The 18,257-nt window shown below is 46.6% G+C and overlaps 1 protein-coding gene across 14 annotated transcripts in view; it reads right to left on the bottom strand.

Annotated features, from left to right (window-relative positions):
• The window catches only part of cspg5a (chondroitin sulfate proteoglycan 5a), a 47,766-nt gene extending 42,507 nt beyond the window's left edge, over positions 1–5,259 (bottom strand). For 2 of the 14 annotated variants that reach the window (XM_014162780.2, XM_014162820.2), the window contains exon 1: positions 4,645–5,250. In XM_014162780.2, the coding sequence (XP_014018255.1) occupies positions 4,645–4,741 (97 nt within the window). In that variant the 5' untranslated portion in view covers positions 4,742–5,250. Of the gene's footprint in view, positions 1–4,644 lie in introns of all 14 variants that reach the window. The other 12 variants (XM_045702884.1, XM_045702886.1, XM_045702875.1 and 9 more) reach the window with 12 other exon arrangements.
• Positions 5,260–18,257: the final 12,998 nt, after the last annotated feature.

Genomic DNA, 18,257 nt, shown 5'->3' with positions numbered 1-18,257 from the left:
CCAAGTCTTTTGTTTCCTGGTTAGTTGGGATGCGTTGCCTACCTCCAAATGAAACGGGGGATTGTGATTGGCTATGACAGACAGTAAAGAGACGGTGATTGTTTGTGACAGATTTAAGCTCCCATACAGTGTCTGCTGACACAGACAGGAGGATATAGGGGTGAAGGGTCAATGGTCAGGGTGGCCAGAGCAGTGAGATAAAGTACAGCCCTGCTGGCTGTAGCTGCAAATAAATATATCTGTTTATACGTCTCTGGGAAAGAGAGTGAGGGAAAGAGGGAAAGAAAGAGAGGGAGGGAAAGAGGGAGGGAAAGACTTGGAGGGAAAGAGTTGGAGGGAAAGAGAGGGAGGGAAAGGGAGGGAAAGAGGGAGGGAAAGAGAGGGAGGGAAAGAGAGAAAGGAGTTGAGAGAGAAATGGAGAGATAGAGCGGAGGGAGGCACAGAATAAGCGAGAGAGAGTATGGAGATGCGAAGAGTGAGAGTGTAAGATAGGAGGATGGTGTAGTGAAAAAGATAAGCAGACGGAATGGCAGTTAGGAGCGCATGAGAGAGAGAGAGAGAGAGAGAGAGAGAGATGAACAGCAAAGGATGATAGTCAAGTGAAAAGGATTATGAGGTTGTGTGTGAGAGAGTGAGTGTGACTGATCACTCGTTTCCATTGATTTTATAGTGAGCTCCCTCTAAACAATCCTCAAGAGAGGACCTTCAAGCTGTATGTAGACACACACACACACACACACACACACACACACACACACACACACACACACACACACACACACACACACACACTATATAACCATTATTAATAATACCTTTTTCTCTTTACTCAATACCACTCATTAATATCGATGAAAGTGGATATGCATTCAGCAGACTAATACCCCTGCATAATACCCCTGCACTGATTTCCACCTACCACTCTGCCACTCTCTCAATCTCTCTCTCTCCTTCTCTCTCTCTCTATACCTTCCTCCCTCCATCACATTAAACCTTTCATTTCTGTGCTCAACAGGTGGCAGGCTGGAGGAGGGCTGTGTTGCCATGGCAGCGGTCTTGCCCTCACTGTGCAGAGAGAGAGTTGATGCAGCGTTGCTAACCTAACAGATCTGCACACAAACACACGCATGCACGCACACACTACAAGGACAAAACGCTAATACTCACATTTTCAGACAGAAATATTCATTGCGTAAGAACAAAGGTTGTGTGTGCAGGTGTGTGGCTTACGTAACACTTGAAGTTTGTGTGTGCCTGGTTGTGTGTGTGCATGTGTGTTATCAAAATGCAGAACAGGGGGCCTGTCCTCTCTCAGCATGCCCCTACGGTGTCCATACTCTACTCCTTTACCCTCCTGCTTCCTCCTGATTGGTTTAAGTCAGCAGTTCCCAACCAGAGGTACTAGGAACCCTGGGGTACTTGGCCTATACATAGGGGCACTTGAGACTCATGATACCATAAAATGCACACGAGGGGGTACCACAGGGGTCCTCCAGGCAGAGCTAAATTCAGTTGGTGGTATACAGTAACTGAAAAAGGTTGGGAACCACTGATTTAAGTGATTAGCCTAATTAAAAATCAAGGATTCGATAAACTCCCAGCTTTCAAAGGCATCCAGGGATAACACAGACCACATTAATCCAGCTATCAGTAATCTTATCCATGTTATTCTTGTTTTTCTTTTGTTCTTTCTTGGGCTGGTTCAGCTGAATGTGGTAGTATGGTGGATTTCTTTATTAATATATAATAACATATGCCATTTAGCAGATGCTTTTATCCAAAATGACTTACAGTCACGCATGCATACATTTTACATATGGGTGGTCCAGGGAATGGAACCCACTATCCTTGTGTTGCAAGCGCCTCGCTCTACCAACTGAGCTACAGAGGACCACCTCTTTGACAGGGGGAGGTAGGGGAATGAATACTAATAGGACAGGGCTCAACTATGGAAGCCGTCTCGGTGATGTAATACGCTCTGCTTGCATTGCAGAGCACGGTTCGCTGTGTGGAGGAGACTAGATGTGCGCTGACACATTAGGAGGCGCGTGCACTGACATGAACTCACTGACACGCACACAGACTACTAGAACATACAAGAACACAAAGACACACACTTATTCTTAACACTATCACAACCTATGGGAATGCTCACACACACTTATAAACGGCTGGCCAGGTCAAGCCAACCGACACCCATGTTAATGGTCCCCTGCTGGCAACTGGAGGCAGAACCTTGGAGCAGGGGGGTGCAGGTGGTAGGACAGAGAGAACGGGAAAACACTATTTTGTCTTCTTCTCTGCTTGTCCCCATGCTTCTCCTCCTCTGATGAGATGCAAAATCACTCCACAATCCCCCTGAAGCAACACCGAGAGGAACTGCTTGGGAAGGAGGGTGTGCCTAAAGCGGGTTTCATGTTACACATGCAGAGGCATCTTTGCGCTGAGCATGGAGGTGGAGTGCAGAGATTCTACCAAGCAGCATGTGAGGTGCTGGGGGTTGAGGTTGTCCTAGTGATTCTAATGATTTCAGCTCTCCATCGGTGATGTGTCCAACCTAGCAGTGAACAAAGCTCATTGTATAACTAATGTGAAATGAGTAACGTATACTACTGGGACTAGAGAAAGGAAGGACTACACCCATTGGCAGGTGTTTTCTAATGAGCAGACCAATGTAAGAAGGATATGTAGGTAGACTGTTTTAGCATGTGGCATATCTAACCTGGGTCACATTTACCATTCCACAGAGCACATACAACAGTGGCATCATACAGAACACACAGACACACACACACAGACACACACAGAGAGAGCGAGATGTGCACTATTTCTCCAATTTACTTTATATTGATTTTAAAATGACTGTTATGATCAAAATGTGTGTTTTTTCCTAAACTGCTATATAAAAGGCTGGGGGGATTTGGCTTGAAGATTAACACACTGCGTTTCAAAGATAATCTGTCCGCGGCAGATGTGTGTCAGCAGGCCAGAGGAGAGCAGAGGAAAGGAGGGAGAGGCAGGCAGGAGGGAGAAGCAGGCAGGAGGGGGAGGCAGGCAGGAGGGAGAAGCAGGCAGGCGGGCGGGGAGGTCCATCATTCCCAGAGTCCATCACCATGCTGGCCCCAGGGACATAAATCCTGGAAATGTGGCTGAGCCTTGACTACCATTACCCCCTCCATCACCCGTCCAAACCCGCTCACACAGCCGTCATTCTGAGTGGGGGAGGGGAGATGCCCTTACAGCCCTCACTACTACCCCCTAACCATCTCTTCACTTCACTATGGAAGACTGAAAATGGTACCAACAACTGTCATTGTTAGGGACACCATTCTTTGGTCACCACAGTGTTCACAGTAGAAGGAGCAGGTGGTGCCACTGCCACAGCCCACAGGTGAAGCAAGAAAATGAATAAAAGCCTAGTTCACACATTTTGTGGCACAAATGTTTTTAATTGTATTTTTATCAGAGGGTGCCCTACTTTACTGAAGATATGATTGTATAAACTTGGAATGGCTGACGTTATATTATATATTCACCCATTTAATCAGGACATTGTTTGAGCATGTCTTAGCGCATCGGTACCGTCTTCAGTGCCCTGTTGCTGGGCGGTGATGGGCATAAACGGATCCTCTTTTTGCCGGTTGGACAATAGTGCACCAACCCGGACCAGCGACGCGCCAGGGAGATTCCAGTCTCCAGAGGCTACACAGACGGGTTTTTATACTGACATATGGATAAATAAATATAGCCTATCATCCCATCCTTCCGCAGACTACATTGCCTGTAGAGTACCAATTCACGCTCCCATTCCTACAATCACTGGACATTATCCTCCCATCCAAGCAGAAGGGGCCAAACATAAAATCTAATGGTAATGGCGACCGAGTAAGGAAATGTAAATAAAATGAATAAACTAGATTAGGTAGCCTATATCCCCATGATGTCATATTGATTCTATCCCTAGGCTATTCATATCCAACAACATTATTAAAATATAAGAAGTGGCTGTGATTCAGCATGAGACAAGGAGGATAGAGAGTTTTCAGTGTCTTTTCACGTTTTCTATAAAAGCCAAGGCGCGCTGTATCAGAATGTCCGTTCAGATTGGTTGATGAATAATGCAACAGAGACCCCGACCGTAATCCTGCCTTTGTGTCGCCTGGCTCCATCATTGCCATAGTGACAGCAGCAGCCTCGGGGGAGCAGTCCTAGCGCATCGGCTCGCCACTATTACCCCGTAACACCGATACCGAGAGTGGGTCATTGCTGAAAGGCAATTGTGCCATCCGGCTCTCCAAAAACCAATACAACCTCCATGCAATTGTCTCTCTTTGGAATTGACACATTGCCCGACAATATCCCACCCAGAATGTCATCTCATAACACAAATAAAATATTGGTTTGCGTCCTGGGCAAAGATAACCTATGGTGCAGTGCTTAATGACACTATTCTGAGAGTGAGCGCATGAACAGTCGGCTCTAGCCTACAATAGAAGACTCACTGGCCACCTTTGTTGGACTGACTCTCTGTGCAAGTGTGTTTTGTCACTGGTTTCACGGTGGTCTGCCTATTATACACATCCGAGGGAAAACAAAGAGACAACCCATGCTTTCTTGTGAGTCAAAAATTATATTATTTCTTACCATGTACAAAGAGGGGAATCAAGTGTAGAACCAGAATGCTTGACAGCAGCAGTTGCCTCCAGCATCCCGTGCAAAACCTCGCTTCCTTTCCGTTCATGCTTGCGTGTGATAATGGCCAGAAAATCGGATGAAAATCCCTCTGAAAATGAAGTGTTCAAAATTGAATTAATCCGAATAGTAAATCGTTTGATTTGATTTGTGCCCCCTATCCACGTTAGACTTCCGCCTCCCTGCGCTTCTCCATAGTAACTTCGTCTTGAGTAGTGTGCTCGTATTTACTTATCCCCCTTCTTCAATTAACCACAGTTCAATCGTTCAAGGCCCCGTCGCCACCGAATATCGGCCAGACGGAGACCTCGCACAGCCAAGGATGGACGTTCCGTACTGGAGCTGAGTTGAGCGCAAGCGAAAGCTGCGGCTCCGTTTGTTTTTGATTAGAGCGATGGCACTTCACCATAGGACGGCTGGCAACGCTCCGCGGAATGTGATGCGATCGGCACTGTTCTCACCATCTGGGAAGGGAAAAGGATTGTTGCTGCCCCCCTCCCCCGGTCTCCTACTCCTACCCCTCCTCTTCCCAAGGCTTTTTTCCTTTCAATAATTTGGACCAATTTGCTATTCAACTGAGACTTGGATCTTGCCAGTGCACACACAGCTCAGCGCTTCAGCAGCCTTTTAAACACAATTTATCAACGGAGACTTAAAATAAAATATATAATACTTCTGCGTGAGCGCGCAGGCGTGTGCTTATTTTCCACTGTCAAATGTTTCAAACATTTCCCTGAAGAGATTGATGGCTTTGGCCAAATGTTTGAATAAATCAAGTTAAATATAAATCATGGGTTTATTCGGTGCATGGGCCACATGCCACATAACAGTTGGATGAGAGGGAGATTTAAAGTAAAGTAGTGATTTAATGCTTTAGAAACAACATGTTTTGGTTAATTGTGTGTTAAGATAAAGAAACAAACAGCAGAGAGGGGGCGGGGTGTGAGAGACATTGGGATGCAGTGATGAATGCATGAGGGCCCAGACGGTGGGGGTCCCATACATTCTTTCACAAGCTACCAGCTCTTACAGTCTCAGTTCAGAATTGGGCTAGATGTTCATCAAACGTGAAATTTCGAACGTGAAATTTCGAAGTTCTTCCAAACGTGAAATGTCAAGGTGTTTAAGGTTTAGTTTAGGCATTTTTATGGTTGGGGTTGAGTTTAGGCATTACATCCAAATTCTTAAGATTAGGCATTAACTCCGAATGGATAGGCTTAAAACAATAGTATCAAAAACGTTCTATTGCTGGATTCCAACATGCAACCTTTGGAATCAGAGGCAGATGCTTGAAGATACTTACCGGTGCTCACTGTTGCCCCTAGTGGGCGTTTTACACTTCATCTCCGGACGTTCTCAGACATGGATGGACTTATACTGAATACTGAAGAATACTGACTTGTATCACGGGTGACCTGGCTGGCCACAAGACCATGGAGGAAGACCATGGAGGAAGAGGGGAAGAAGCCCCGGCAACAGGCTTTTATGTTGTGTGTGTGCATGTTTGTGTGAGCGTGCGAAAGCTTGCCTGCACGTGCATGTGTGTGTGTGTGTGTGTGTTACAAGTTAATAAAACATTTTAAATGTTTTTGAAAATGCTACATTAGTTAAATTAATTGTGGAAAGTAAGTAAAAATGCAGTGTGAAACAAATTAATAATTGACTGCTATTTCAAATTAGACTTTTCAACGTGTTCACGTAGGCAGGGTTCAGCAAAATTAAGGATGGTACTCACACATCCTACCTCTCCAACACACCTGACCTGAGGATGATCGCTTTGCTTTCCTGTGAGGGCTTTGTGTGTGTGTAAATGTGTGTGCTCGCTCCCTCCAGACTGCCTGCAGCCCCCCTGCCTACCAATACTCCTCTTTGGGGGAGCAGACAGACAGACAGACAGACAGACAGACAGACAGACAGACAGACAGACAGACAGACAGACAGACAGACAGACAGACAGACAGACAGACAGACAGACAGACAGACAGACAGACAGACAGACAGACAGACAGACAGACAGACAGACAGACAGACAGACAGACAGACAGACAAATGGCTGGTGGCCACTCATTCTCCCCTCAATGAACTTTGCTTAGATCTTGAAATCATCTATCAGAACTCTCCTTCACCAACTGTTGTCATAGTCTGCAGTCCCCATGCTTTTTAAACACAGTATACAGAGACTTTGTTAGTATCCTCTATGTCCTGAGAGACTGTGTATATATTAACATTTGAGATGGGGTCGATTGAGTCAGAGCGACTTAACTTTCACTACCCTCTCTACTCACACGATAACCCCCTTTATTTGCCCTCAGAAATGCACCCATCCAGAGCTGAATCAGCCATTTGACTATGTGTGAGTCAGGTTGATGGGTTAGAAGAGGGGATTTCCCCAATGCACAAATAGACCCCCCTAAACCACCTCACCCCAGATCTGTCTCTGGGTGTCATATACTCATTTTGGGTTAATGCCTCTTACAGCTATCATGTCTGCTCTAGCTAGGACTGTTGTTATGACAGCCTCACCAATCGGTTTAATTTTGAACACGGGGCCGTCAACAACGTTGGGATTAGACAATAATCCTCACTCTCCTCTCCCCAAAAATATGACTGACCCCCCCCCACCTCAGGGGAACAATTATTATCCGGTTGTGGTGACACATGGGTACTGGGTACAGGCAGGCACGCACACAACAACAAAACAAACAATGTAAGAATTAGGCAGTTTCTCAGACACCCTGGGGAAGACTAAGGTCATCGTAGGTCAGACTGGAAAGGTGGGAGGTTCAAAGGTCATACCTACCCATCTAACAAACAAAAAAAGACTGGGACATAATAGATTTTCCCCTTTGATTCCCTTTTTCTTCAATGTTCTAGGAGCACCTTCCTTCAGCTCTGTTGGAATGTTCTCAGAATGTTTCTGAAGCTATTGTAGATTATGCCGTTGACAGACATTAACCTTTATGTAAGAAACACTGCAATATGTTTGCTGTGTGGGTAACATATCCTGTGTTAGGTATGAACATGATAAAGAAAGATTGGAGAAGAGTTTAACAGATGACCCCAGGTCATTCAGTGACCCACATTACTGTATATACTTACTAATAATATCTCATTATGGTTTCATTATTACAGCTGTGTGGCAGATAGTGCTAATGAGGCCAGACAATGACCTTTTAGGCTGCTTCGCTTCTGAATTCCAGCTACTGTATACATGCCCAGTGAAAATGCTCATGTGGGAGTTTGAGTCCGAGGGAGAGACAGTGTGCGTGTGGGAGACGTCAGTGTGTGTGTGTGTACATACTCGTAGTTGTGTGTGTGTGTGGTGTAGCATGAGGTCTTTATCAATGAATGGACAGACACGCACAGATTCTATTGTATAGATCCATGTTCCAGATGTATTTTACAATCCACTTCCAGTCCAGTTAGAACCCATACTGTCAAAGCCTTCCCTTTTTCTCCATCCCTCTTTGTCCTCCTCCTCCCACCTCCTCCTTCTTTCCGTCGCCATCTGAACAGTGATACTATTCCTAGTGGTGGGTTGGGCTATGGGGAACACAAGCTGACGTGCTGCTATTCCTAGTGGCGGGTTGGGCTATGGGGAACACAAGCTGACGTGCTGCTATTCCTAGTGGCGGGTTGGGCTATGGGGAACACAAGCTGACGTGCTGCTATTCCTAGTGGCGGGTTGGGCTATGGGGAACACAAGCTGACGTGCTGCTATTCCTAGTGGCGGGTTGGGCTATGGGGAACACAAGCTGACGTGCTGCTATTCCTAGTGGCGGGTTGGGCTTCGGGGAACACAAGCTGACGGGCTGCTATTCCTAGTGGCGGGTTGGGCTATGGGGAACACAAGCTGACGTGCTGCTATTCCTAGTGGCGGGTTGGGCTATGGGGAACACAAGCTGACGTGCTGCTATTCCTAGTGGCGGGTTGGGCTATGGGGAACACAAGCTGACGTGCTGCTATTCCTAGTGGCGGGTTGGGCTATGGGGAACACAAGCTGACGTGCTGCTATTCCTAGTGGCGGGTTGGGCTTCGGGGAACACAAGCTGACGTGCTGCTAACCAGAGCAGAACTAAACTGTTTGTGCTCCCACCTTTAAACCAACCAACCTCCCATCCCCAAACCCCTCCCCCTTCGCTTAAACCCCAAACATAACACGTTGCAATGGCCCAAACCATCGTCCTCCTCCTCCATACATACTGTACATAAGCTTCAGCCTCACCCGTTCCAATCACCCCCTCTCCCTCTCTCTGCACCCAGTGCACCCAGCAGCAACACTTTCCTCATCCTTCTCTCTCTCTCGCTCTCTTCCTCCCTCCTTCGGCAGAAAAGCTTCAATAATTTGCAAGAGCATTTGTTACTATGTACATAGCCAAGGCAACCACCCACTCACAGGCTCCAGAAACTAAGATGGGAGTATACAAGAATGGTCTAATGCACAGATGGAAACACACACACACACACACACCACACACATTAAAATACTTCTCTTTTTTTCTTTGTTAACCAGACATTCCCTGGACCAGTTTTCCTCTCTACAAATTTACCAGTGTCAAAATAAAGCACAGCCTGACACGTGTCTGTCACGTCCTGACCAGTGAAAAGGGTCATTTGCCATAGTAGAATGTCAGGGCGTGCCGGGGGGGTTGTTTTGTGTGTTTTGGGGTTTGTTTGTTTCTAGGGGAATGTGTTCTAGTTTTCATTTTCTATGTTTCGTTTTCCAGGTTTGGCCGAGTATGGTTTCCAATCAGAGGCAGGTGTCTTTCGTTGTCTTTGATTGGAAGCCATACTTAGGCAGCCTGTTTTCCTTTGGGTTTTGTGGGTGGTTGTTTTCCGTATAGTCTATGTACCTTACGGAACTGTTGGCTGTCGTTTGTTTTTTCTTGTGAAGTGTTACTCATTAAAAGTAAAGAATGAGCACTCAACACGCTGCGCCTTGGTCCCCTTTCATCGACCGCTGTGACAGAACCACCCACCAAAAGAAGACCAAGCAGCGTGGGAGGAGGTACTTGGAGTCCTGGACCTGGGAGGAAATCCTGGATGGGGCAGGACCCTGGATTAGACCTGGAGAGTACTGCCGCCCGCCGGAGGAGATAGAGGCAGCGAGAGCGGAACGGCGATACTGGGAGGAACAGAAGCCCGAGAGGCAGCGGCAAAAACATTTTTGGGGGTGCATACGGGGAGATTGGCGTGGTCGGGGTTGAGACCTGAGCCTACTCCCCGTGCTTACTGTGGGGAGCGAGTGACCGAGCAAGCACCGTATTATGCAGTGATGCGCACTGTGTCGCCGGTGCGCACTCACAGCCCGGTGCACTTGGTGCAAGCTCCTCACAGTTGCCGTGCTAGAGTTGGCCGTCAGCCAGGAAGAACTGCGCCGGCTCAGTGTGTCTGGTCTCCAGTGCGTCTCTACGGCCCAGGTTATCCTGCGCCTGCTCTACGCACGGTACCCCCCATTCACCAGCACAGTTCGTCCTGTGCCAGCCCCCCGCCCTCGCTGGGCTACAGTGACCATCCAGCTAGGACGGGGTGTGCCAGCCCTGAGCTCCAGACCTCCGGTGCGCCTCCACAGCCCAGGGTGCCCTGTGCCTGCTCTGCGCACCCAGTGTCCTGTGCGTCTCCCCAGTCTGGTGAGACCGGTTCCAGCTCCCCGTAGGAGGCCTCCGGTAATGATCAATGGTCCGAAGCCTCCAGCGATAATCCATGGCACGAAGCCTCCAGTGATGATCCATGGCCCGGAGCCTGTAGGGTTAATCCATGGCACGAAGCCTCCAGTGATGATCCATGGCCCGGAGCCTGTAGGGATGATCCATGGCACGAAGCCTCCAGTGATGATCCATGGCCCGGAGCCTGTAGGGATGATCCATGGCACGAAGCCTCCAGTGATGATCCATGGCCCGGAGCCTGTAGGGTTGATCCATGGCACGAAGCCTCCAGTGATGATCCATGGCCCGGAGCCTGTAGGGATGATCCATGGCACGAAGCCTCCAGTGATGATCCATGGCCCGGAGCCTGTAGGGATGATCCATGGCACGAAGCCTCCAGTGATGATCCATGGCCCGGAGCCTCCAGTGATGATCCATGGCCCGGAGCCTCCAGTGATGATCCATGGCGTGGAACCAGTAGTGATGATCCATGGCACGGAGCCTGCAGCGAAGGTCCCCAGTCCGGAACCTACAGAGACGCCCCTCAGCGACGCCCCGCAGCCCGCGGCCTCCAGCGATGCCCCGCAGCCCAGAGCCTCCAGCGACGGTCTGCAGCCCAGAGCCTCCAGCGACGGTCTGCAGCCCAGAGCCTCCAGCGACGGTCTGCAGCCCAGAGCCTTCAGCGACGGTCTGCAGCCCAGAGCCTCCAGCGGGGGTCGGCAGCGCAGAACGGGGGCTACGCCCGGAGCCAGAGTCACCTCCGTAGCTGGAGGATTAGCGGAAGGGTTGGGTGTAGCACAGGAACCGTCGTAGACGGTGGCCACCCTCCCTTCAGGTTTGGGGTTGTTTTTGTGGGGTTTTGTTTGAGGTGCAGTCGGGGTCTGCACCTTCGGGGGGGAGTACTGTCACGTCCTGACCAGTGAAAAGGGTAATTTGCCATAGTAGAATGTCAGGGCGTGGCAGGGGGTTTGTTTGTTTCTAGTGGAATGTGTTCTAGTTTTCATTTTCTGTTACAAACTGGCTCTGAGTTCGCAACAAAAGGGAGACAACGTGGAGACAAGGAGCATCAAAATATATATTTATTAAATAAAGTAACTGAACAAAATGAACAATTAACAATGGTGTGTGTAATCAGTAATCAGTAGTGTAAGTGAGTGTTTTGCATACCTGAATGTAATAATGCAGAGTGTTGAAAGGTGTCAAAGCAAATAACCAAAATGCCACCAAAATACTACAACCAAAATCAACAAAGTGTCTGCCTGGAGAGAGTCTCCTCAATCAATGTGTAAGAGGTCTATTTATCATGGGACACAACCGGCCCAGGTGTTTCCCATGTAGCTGACGACCCTCCCAACTCTGCCCACCGGCATCCTAACAAGCAAACAAAAACAAAGAGAGAGAATACAGCAGACAGAGGGTCGTCACATTTTCTATGTTTCGTTTTCCAGGTTTGGCCGAGTATGGTTTCCAATCAGAGGCAGGTGTCTTTCGTTGTCTTTGATTGGAAGCCATACTTAGGCAGCCTGTTTTCCTTTGGGTTTTGTGGGTGGTTGTTTTCCGTATAGTCTATGTACCTTACGGAACTGTTGGCTGTCGTTAGTTTTTTCTTGTGAAGTGTTACTCATTAAAAGTAAAGAATGAGCACTCAACATGCTCGGTCCTCTTTCATTAACCACTGTGACAGTGTCCATTTTTGATCGCCTCTCGTACGTCAATTCCAGTAAACCATTGAAATCCATTTAGCAACATTGGCTCCAAAGAGACTGGTGGATGTTAGGCTCATGGAAATGGCACAAGACTAATCTCTGCATGAACCAGTTAGCCGAGGCCAATGACCAATATAAGAGTGAGAGCTGAGAGAGACTGGCGACTCATGATTCCACCATTCATAATTCTACAGACTCCATGTTGACATAGTAAGTCAGTAAATACAAGGTTCATGAATAAACAAGACATGACAGTGTCATCAACAGCAGAGTGGGGCCTGTTGAAGCGGTAGTGTGTGGGGGGGGGGGGTTCTGAGTAGAGAGAACAATGAGAGGTAAGTAAGTTGCACACAACACACTTCACACATACACTTTGATAGTATCAGGCTGCATTTTTGTACTTTCATTATATCACATCGTCAAAGTGGGCCGTGGATATAGAGATCAAGCCTAGCCACTGTAGCCTACTGTCGAGCCACTGAGGATTTCTTCTTGCATCATTTGAAGTTTGAGACAGTGACAGACAAAATGGATGCAGGTAATGAGGGAGATGGAGCGAAACGGAATGTTTATGTATCCGTCGCCCAGGACACAATGAGGCGTGGAAACGCAGGTCATAATAGCTCAAGTGTGTGTGTGTGTGTGTGTGTGTGTGTGTGTGTGTGTGTGTGTGTGTGTGTGTGTGTGTGTGTGTGTGTGTGTGTGTGTGTGTGTGTGTGTGTGAGAGAGAGAGGAGAGAGAGCTAGAAAGAGAGAGAGCTCTATTGTCATTGTCCCTTCATGTGTTCACAGCTAATGCGTTCTCATCAAATACCCAGCAGAAAGATGACAGAACTGCAGGAATCCATGCGGGTGCTGCCAGGGTTGCTTTGCCCATTAGCAAGCACTGAAACCTCTTGTCTACAGCACTTTTACAGACTATGACTGTGATAATTAGCTAAGTACTGCTCAGCAATGGCTTTCACTCAATCAGTCGAGCGGAAGAACAGAATTGGAGCAATTGAAAGGAACATTTGGTAGTCCTGTGTACAACTAAAAGCATGGTAAGTGAGGCTGATTGTGTGTGTGTGTGTGTGTGTGTGTGTGTGTGTGTGTGTGTGTGTGTGTGTGTGTGTGTGTGTGTGTGTGTGTGTGTGTGTGTGTGTGTGATGCTACTTTATGCATGAGTCATCCATTGCCAGCGTTTACATTGCAGCTGTACTACTGAGTGGTATCTAAATGTCATTTCAGGGTAGTTCACACTGGCCTTCTTCAGTGTTATTTACATGTCAAAGGTTACTTCATAGGGGAGAAGGGAGAGATGGGCGACTGCAGTACAAAGATGGCCATTTAAAAAAAAAGAAGCTTGTTTGACCATTTCCCTACAAAAATACAGTAAATATTGTGTAATAACTGAGAAATGTTTGTCAATACTACCGTAAATTAATATGGTCTGATACCTGCGTTGGAGTAATTAAAACAATGAGATGAGAATGTCTGTGAGGAGAGAGGGATGGTGGGTGAAGGAGAGGAGAGATAAGGAGAGGTTTGCATACGTCGCTCCTTTCCCCATCACCCCCTCTGGCAGTGTGAACCGCTGCCCTACTTTAACATCCTCCATCTTTAATAAACCCCTCGCTCACATCCCCCTCAGAGTTTACAGTATGAGACATCAACCTGTCAGACAGGAGCACAACGCACACACTTGTCTTACTGCAAAAGCTGATGTGTGGTGAAGTCTCTGGCACAAAATGGCTGCCGTGCACCACCTACTCCAGATGGATGCTATGTATTGAGAGTGGATGGAGTTAACCATACAGAATTTGAAGTGCTTGACGCATGGTGAAAGCACTATTTCAATGCAGTCCATGATTATTATCATTATAGCACTAAGCCACTGTTCTCTGACACTAACCTGTGTGATGGATTGCCCATGGCGCTACTTGCTCTAGTGCTATACAGTGAAAGAATGTCGCCATGGCAACATCCTCCGTCAAAGGGCAAGGACCCTCTGTGCGTCAGACAGAGATGGAACCTACCTGTTACACAGGCACAGGCGTAAGCACACACACACACACTTTTGAAACACACACTCTGCTAAAAAAAACAGATGGTGTTGCTCACACAGGCTTGCATTATTTACTTCATCCATCCCTACATTTGCATTGCGCTGGTAATATGTTTTCAATGGCACAGAGCATCTACTGCATCCACACACAGAAACTGGGAAAATTTAGCCTAGGTTTTGTCATGACTTTGGCCTGTGTGTAAGGTTTATGACCCCCCATAAATACCTTTCTCCCTTTCCTCTCTTGACTCTACTGAAGGACTCTTGAAAAGACTTTGTTAAACATAGAGAGTCTGGGAACATCAAACAAGTGGGGGGAAAGGAACCATATTTCGGTAATCCAACCAGTTGAAAATATGCGTTGGTACTTAATGAATATGATGTCAGTTCGGTTGTCATCTGAGACATTATGACTGATGACAGGATGACATAAACTGTATTGTGGAAAGTCTACACATTATAGTTATCAGATTCACATGGAATTGTTGTGCAATTAAATGTTTAAATATGAAACTATTTGTGAAAAGATGAAATGTAATTTTAGCTTCCAAATGAGAGAATTGGGTTTTCACAAGGTTAGAGCTATGCTCAATCAGTGGCCCATCCCTGTGAAGAGACATTGGTTATAAACTATAAAACACACCCTTCTCTCCCTCCACTATATAAGCCCTTGACGAAAATGTAACCTCCTGTTCCGGGTACATTAGGGCGACGGTCCGATGTCAGAAGGATTCAGATAATAAGCTGTTCCGGGTACATTAGGGCGACGGTCCGATGTCAGAAGGATTCAGATAATAAGCTGTTCCGGGTACATTAGGGCGACGGTCCGATGTCAGAAGGATTCAGATAATAAGCTGTTCCGGGTACATTAGGGCGACGGTCCGATGTCAGAAGGATTCAGATAATAAGCTGTTCCGGGTACATTAGGGCGACGGTCCGATGTCAGAAGGATTCAGATAATAAGCTGTTCCGGGTACATTAGGGCGACGGTCCGATGTCAGAAGGATTCAGATAATAAGCTGTTCCGAGGACGTGAGGACGACGGTTCCACGTTAAAAGGACTAACATGTCAACTACAGAACTAAGCCAACCTCAGCGTGAGCTTTGGTTGCGAATGGTATGAACTTTGAACTTTTATTCACTACAGAAATGATACCTCCTAGCCGTTGAGTTAGCAGCGGCCGCTGTAAACGTGGGCTAGGAAAGGACGGACAAAGGATCTCTTCTAACAAACAACACGACACTGCCAAGTAACCAGTTTACCACCAGAGACACTCTTAAAGGGACAAGGAAGATCTCTGTTGGGCAACATGGCCAGCATCTACGACCAACCTACCGAAGCGCAGCTCAGAGCAAATATTTATTGCATTCTCCTTTTTCAAATGGGCGGTAATTTAGAATGCATAAGATACTGTATTTACGATAGCATAGCTTCTCCCTTTGTTCCTCAGTTTTCCCACTCTTTCACTCAAACCCAACCCTCTCCCTTTGTGTAACCAGCTGTCATATCTCTTCCGTCTGCTTGGGACGTTTTCCTTTATGACATAATTTGTAATCAATGTATGATCCATTCGGTGTATATGTAATTCTGTGTGATTAGTTAGGTATTTAGTAAATAAATAATTCAACCCAATTTTGTATTGCTGATTCAACTTGTTAGCCAGTGTTCGTGAAGATAACCAAGAATTTACAACTTTCAGATGAGACTGAAATAAGGTGACGATTAATATTGACTGCTATTGATGTAAAATATTACTAGGTCTTTAAGAGTTTATTCAGGAAGTTAACAGCTCTATAAACAGTCTTTCGTGGTGCCCCGAGTTTCTAGTTAATTACATTTACATGATTAGCTTAATCAGGTAATATTAATTACAGAGAAAGGATTTTATAGAATAGCATGTCATATCACTTAATCCGGCATAGCCAAAGACACGACTGTTTGTATGCAGTATGGTAAGGAGGACACTTCTCTCCTCTTCTTCCCAATACACTATTCATAGACCTGTTTAAGGCCTGTCAACACAAATCACTTCATATTCATGAATCTGTTTATGGATGATACTTATGCATCTGTTTATGTTTACAGCCACTAAATCAAGCACATAGAGCTGGACTATTGGCCCAAAGGGAAGGATGAAATTGACACACTATTGCCATTACTGGCAAGCAAGACAGCTGGGCTGATGCTAAAAACAGTTTGACACAATAGCATTATGTTAGGCTACTTCAATTACTAAGGGTACTTGATTTGTAGCTTAAGCAACCAAAGAGAGGAACAGGAAGATGGGACTACAGAGGGAGCAGAGAAGAAAAATTAAATGTTGAAAATCAAGGTCAAGGTAAAATGAGAATGACATGAAGGGCATGAATCAGAGGAGAGAAGGGGAGCGTGAAGGAGAGCTATGCTTGAGTTGTGAAGAGTAAAGCTCATTGGCAGTGGCAGAATCGGCACAGCTGTGGGAGGGCAGATGGAGACACTGTGTCAATTATGAAACATCTCAACTCATTCAGGGAGCAGATTGTCTCTATCCCTGCTCCTATCAGCAGCATGCTCTCTCGCTGCGTCTATCTCTACCACTCACTCAGCTGGGGAGGAGGAGTGGAGGAAGGAGGGTGCATGGAGGACAAAAGGAGGATTGTGGATCGGGAGGTTGATCCCCTTGTCTTCTTTCCTCTGTGACCACTGATAAACACAAATCAAATGTATTTATATAGCCCTTCTTACATCAGCTGATATCTCAAAGTGCTGTACAGAAACCCAGCCTAAAACCCCAAACAGCAAGCAATGCAGGTGTAGAAGCACGGTGGCTAGGAAAAACTCCCTAGAAAGGCCAAAACCTAGGAAGAAACCTAGAGAGGAACCAGGCTATGAGGGGTGGCCAGTCCTCTTCTGGCTGTGCCGGGTGGAGATTATAACAGAACATGGCCAAGATGTTCAAATGTTCATAAATGACCAGCATGGTCAAATAATAATAATCACAGTAGTTGTCGAGGGTGCAACAAGTCAGCACCTCAAGAGTAAATGTCAGTTGGCTTTTCATAGCCGATCATTGAGAGTATCTCTACCGCTCCTGCTGTCTCAAGAGAGTTGAAAGGGGCAGGTCTGGGACAGGTAGCACGTCCGGTGAACAGGTCGGGGTTCCATAGCCGCAGGCAGAACAGTTGAAACTGGAGCAGCAGCACGGCCAGGTGGACTGGGGACAGCAAGGAGTCATCATGCCACAAGGACTGGATAGGTGTCCTGTCCACCATATTGCCATGCTTTTATACTAGACCAAAATGTAAACTCAACAAACAACAATTTAAAAGATTTTACTGAGTTACAGTTCAGATATGGAAATCAGTCAATTGAAATACATTCATTAGGCCATAATCTATGGATTTCACATGACTGGGAATACAGATATGAATCTGTTGGTAACAGATACCTTACAAAATAAAGGTAGGGGCGTGCATCAGAAAACCACTCAGTGTGACCACCTCATGCAGCGTAACATCTCCTTCGCATAGAGTTGATCAGACTGTTGATTGTGGCCTGTGAAATGTTGTCCTCTTCAATGGCTGTCCAAAGTTGCTGGATATTAGCAGAACACGCTATCGTACAGATTCCAGGAATTGTGTACAGATCATTGCGACATGGGGCTGTGCAATATCATGCTAAAACATGAGGTGATGGTGGCTGATAAATGGAACGACAATGGGCCTCAGGATCTCAACACGGTAACTCTGTACAATCAAATTGCTATCGATAAAATCCAATTGTGCTTGTTGACTGTAGCTGCCCATACCATAACCCACCACCACCATGGGCCACTCTGTTCACAACGTTGACATCAGCAAACCGCTCGCCCACACGATGCCATACACGTGGTCTGCAGTTGTGAGGCCGGTTGGACGTACTGCCAAATTATCTAAAACCACGTTGGAGGCGCCTTATGGTAGATAAATTAACATTCATTTGTCTGGCACCAGCTCTCATACCAACTGCACACTCCCTCAAAATTTGAGACATCTGTGGCATTGTGGTGTGTCCCCAGCACAAGGTGCACCTGTGTAATGATCATGCTGTTTAATCAGCTTCTTGATATGCCACACCTGTCAGGTGGATAGATTATCTTGGCAAAGTAGAAATACTCACTAACAGGTAAGTAAACAAATTTGTGCAGAA

This window comes from Salmo salar, chromosome ssa02 (assembly GCF_905237065.1).
Source record: "Salmo salar chromosome ssa02, Ssal_v3.1, whole genome shotgun sequence".
NCBI lineage: Eukaryota > Metazoa > Chordata > Actinopteri > Salmoniformes > Salmonidae > Salmo > Salmo salar.
Note: the sequence above shows the minus strand (reverse complement) of the source record. Positions and strands in the feature narration are given on the sequence as shown.